Source organism: Etheostoma spectabile, chromosome 7 (genome assembly GCF_008692095.1).
Source record: "Etheostoma spectabile isolate EspeVRDwgs_2016 chromosome 7, UIUC_Espe_1.0, whole genome shotgun sequence".
Taxonomy (NCBI): domain Eukaryota; kingdom Metazoa; phylum Chordata; class Actinopteri; order Perciformes; family Percidae; genus Etheostoma; species Etheostoma spectabile.
In genome coordinates, this window is record NC_045739.1 from 18,126,967 (window position 1) to 18,131,135 (window position 4,169).

The following is a 4,169-nucleotide window of genomic DNA, read 5'->3' on the forward strand; positions in this document are numbered from 1 at the left end:
TACTACAATTATTATTATTATTATTATTATTATTTTACCTTTCACCATTCCAAATCCTTAATTATGTTAATTATGTAAATAATGTATAATAACATTCCTTTATGTAAATACCGTGCATATCCAATTCCTTATATTTCTTTGTATTTCTACTCTATAATATTTGTGCAACTGCAACACGGAGTTTCCCTTCGGGGATCATTAAAGTATTTCTGATTCTGATTCTGATTCTGAAACCTGCAAGCAAAAAGCTAGAAAAGAATGACAATATTGCCAAAACTGTAAAATAAAATATAAACTCATTGGCAGAAGTAATAAAACTAACAATGAAAAAAAAACCGAGTCATTTGACAGCACGAGTCTGTATGCATCACCCTTCCATCCCCAAATCTTCATCCTTGTACATTTCTGATGACTCACAATTGAAGTAAAAGGGTTTCTTGTGAGGGTATCCCTTGGTGACCACCACAGCCATGATGATGTACTGGAAACCTGACAAGGCAAACACACTGGTGTCCACCATGTTTGGGAGATTGGCTTCGCCAATCCTTGTTGAATTGATTGGAACGTACCTTAAAAAATAAAAATAAAAAGATAAAAAAATACATGGATGAACAGGGTATCAAAGTGCATCAAGTGTAAATGTGATGGTTTATCTTTTTCCAAATCTGACATATTGGATTTTGTTCAGTGAATGTAAAAACAGAGAAATATAACATCTTTCTTTAGGAAATTGGAATGAAAGCTCTTTGAATGCGTGTCTTTTTACTGACCAGTCCTGTGAGGTGGTGATGAAGAGCGCAGCCAGCTGGCCCAGAACAATCATACAGGTGTGGATGAAGAGGCTGCCCAGCACAGGCACGGACAGCAGACTGGCTGAGGGTCTAGAGGGGTCCAGCTCGTCACTGGGGCCTCCTCTCCCCATCACAATGGCCAGTGTTGTCACCAGAAATAAGTCACAAATCAAGAACTGCAGGTCGGACAACCTCGTCTTCATCTGGACACACATCAAGAAGTCACGTTTAATTCTAAGCTGCTTTGGTGAGCGGTATGGCGTGTGTTTAGAGTGTCAGTGTGACATGTTGACAGCTGATTGAGGTGCAAACAAATGGCTTTGGATTAAAAAACATGAAATTGTTACTTTTACAATTAGTTTTTAAGATAATTATTATTAAGAATGGACTTGACAGAAATACAAATGAATGGCAACAACATGATGAACTTTTGAAAGTGAGAGTGTAATGAGCTCCACTGCTACTCACTGTGTAGAGGGTGAGGACAGTGCAGAACTGAATGAGGCTGTAAATGGCCATGTATCTGAAGAGACTGAAGGAGGTGACCAGAGAACACCGGCCCTCTCTGTACAGAGATGAGAAAAATTAGTTATTTGTTTCTGCTGCAGGTACGCTACGATGAACATTACTGGTTTGGTCTGTTTACAAAAGACCTCATCCATATTTACCCCGCTATTCTAACTCAATGCCTCCAACTTCCTCACCTGATAAGCAGTGGCACACAGCTGATGTTTTGAGTCTTGGAAGTGAAAGGTGATGCGACTGAAGCCTCGGCTTCAGACAGAGAAACCCCAACATCAGCAGCTCTCAGGGCCCCGCAATCGTTGGCCCCGTCCCCACACATGCCCACCTTGTAGCTGTGGTAGAGAGTATTATTTAAGTCAGGTTGTAGTGCGTTGTTTAATTTTATAAATTATTAAAATGACAAATACTAGACTTGTGATTATACACGTATCATGCAACTCGGGGAAGCCCTTAACTTCAGATGCAACATTTTATGTGCATTCCACAAATAGATGATTGACTGCTATTGAGTGTCAGTATCCTTTAAACTTTATAGGCTTTTCCACTCTGATGAGAATAAAATAAAGTTAGTGTCAGTTATGCATAAGTGAAAATTCAAGCCCTTTTATGTCTAAACTTACTTAAGTTTCTGCAACTCCTTCACAAGTTGGGTTTTCTGGTCAGGAGCCATGCGTGCAAATACTGTGGTTCGCAGCAAAACCTACAATGACAGCATGTCAAAAGTTGAAAAACAATTGATCCCATCTAAATTTTATAATCATCATCTTCGTTATTTAAAAAGGAAAATGTTAATTGAAATACAATCTAATGCCTCAGTTTGAACCAAATTATAATTTTGTTAAATCATTGTCCCCGTCACTGGTCCCCTAGTTGTTGTATGCATGTGTCATTTTATTGGCCGACTAGGGGGATATAGTAGAACATTCCTGCTGGGATTACAGAGCATACATTACCTTTGGCAAATACTCGGGGAAGTGATCACAGAGGGCAGCAAAGGACTTGCCATTAATAGCCAAGTGATAGTCAAAACCCCCTTGGTACAGGCCCTGAGAGGAAAAAAGAAAATTATAACAGCAGCCAAAATGGATCCTCCCAGTTTGAAAAAGAAAAATTAAAGTAGGTAATGATTGTGCTCATTGTGTGTGCTATCCTGATAACTACTTAATCATGATTGACAGAACCACAATTTTCTTCTCCCCAGACATCGGTCAAAGATCTATTCTAACAGAACAGCAGAGACTTAAACGGTGCAGTAAGCAATGCTGTGCAAAGAGGCAAAACAAATGACAACCCACCCCCCCTTCAGAAGCTCTGCCCCCCAGATTCATGGATAAATCACTACTGGCCGACCGGCACATTCACATGCTGTCTCCCCTCTTCCATCAACTGTTGCTGCCTGTTGTCGAATGTTTTGTGGCTCGCGCACTCCTTTCTGTTTGTTATCCATTTACACAGCGATAGCTGTGTATTAACACCAGATTTCTTTTCAGCACACATAGAAAATAGAGAGCTAGGTGACCGTGAGGCAATATTCGCTGCATTTGACAAAGAGTGTTTTGGATTAGCATTGCTTACGGCACCTTTAACCAGACTGACAAGCAGTCTGTGTACTGCGGCGAGCAGGACCAACCTGAGTGATGACCTGCCCTCTGTCTTCCAGGCTGAACCTCAGGGTGGGTATGGACTGGGCAGTGTGGGGGGTTGCATTGACGAATATCACCTTGTCATCAAATCCTACCATCCCACAGCTTTTTGCTACATTGACTGCTGTTAAAATGTTGTCCCCTATGTTAAGAAAGACAAAACAGGAATTAACATGATATTGATGGCATTTAAGATGCCTACAGTAATAAGGCTTTAATGATAATAAAAAAAAGTGCAAGAGATCTCTCACCAGTGACCATGACAGTGCGAAGTTGTGCCGCTCTCAGCATCTTAATAACCTGGGCACTCTCTGGCTTCACCAGATTCTTCATCATCATCAAGCCCAGGAACTGCATGTCTTTCTCTACCTCCCCTCTGTGGAAAGACAAACAGCGGCATTTCAGTATGACTGGATTTACAACACACTTCAAGAGTAGAAAAAATAATTTTTAAGGAGCTTTGGAGCCACAGGCAAGCCAGAAATATGGACTGGGTTTTCACCGTTCAATGGTGCTTAAGTCAGTGTTCCTGTCTACTGGTTTATAGGCGAGTGCAAGAACTCGGAGACCTTCACTGGAGAAACTTTGCAGTTTGATGGAGAACTGCCCCGGGACTGTTAACATAAAGTATCCTGTTTAGTATGAATGTAATGTAAAAGAGTAGGCACAATACAAAATGAATTTTAATCCAAATCACACAAAACAATCCTGCACTATAGTTGTATATTAACACATGGGATAGTATTATTTTATTATTAATAATAAGTTACTGACCAGTTTCTGCACGGCAGAGGCTAGCCACCATTTCTGGGGATCCTTTCATGAATGCGAGAGCAGAGCGTCCGCCGCGGGCCACCGTCACCACACTCATCCTTTGCAGTGCCGAGGAGAAGGGAAACCTCTGAACAATGGCCACCGCCTCGCTTGTCTGACAGACACATGAGAGAAAAAAAAAAAATCAATTATGCACAACTGAAAACTCTAGACCAATACTGACTAAGAAGTGGAAGGGCCTTAGTGCTGATGTACCAGCTTGTGTTCACCTAATTTGTTTGTTTACAATTACATGCATTTGCCACAATGTCAAAATCTAAAATTAAGTAATCATCTTGGGCGCCGTATGGAGTAACAGCACCTCTGCAAAACAGCCTTGAGAAGGAACTTGTTTTGGTAAAACGTGTACGTTCAAAGGCTGTTTTAGTCGTGCAAC

The 4,169-nt window shown here is 40.9% G+C and overlaps 1 protein-coding gene across 1 annotated transcript in view; it reads right to left on the reverse strand.

Annotated features, from left to right (window-relative positions):
• Nucleotides 1-4,169, reverse strand: part of atp13a2 (ATPase cation transporting 13A2) — a 20,971-nt gene that overhangs the window by 3,010 nt on the left and 13,792 nt on the right. Inside the window, exons 18-27 of the mRNA XM_032521796.1 lie at nucleotides 3,734-3,887; nucleotides 3,462-3,573; nucleotides 3,211-3,335; nucleotides 2,947-3,101; nucleotides 2,270-2,362; nucleotides 1,937-2,016; nucleotides 1,496-1,648; nucleotides 1,260-1,356; nucleotides 771-994; nucleotides 418-569 (exon numbers count right to left, since the gene is read on the reverse strand). Of these exons, the coding sequence (XP_032377687.1) occupies nucleotides 418-569; nucleotides 771-994; nucleotides 1,260-1,356; nucleotides 1,496-1,648; nucleotides 1,937-2,016; nucleotides 2,270-2,362; nucleotides 2,947-3,101; nucleotides 3,211-3,335; nucleotides 3,462-3,573; nucleotides 3,734-3,887 (1,345 nt within the window). The remainder of the gene's footprint in view (nucleotides 1-417; nucleotides 570-770; nucleotides 995-1,259; nucleotides 1,357-1,495; nucleotides 1,649-1,936; nucleotides 2,017-2,269; nucleotides 2,363-2,946; nucleotides 3,102-3,210; nucleotides 3,336-3,461; nucleotides 3,574-3,733; nucleotides 3,888-4,169) is intronic.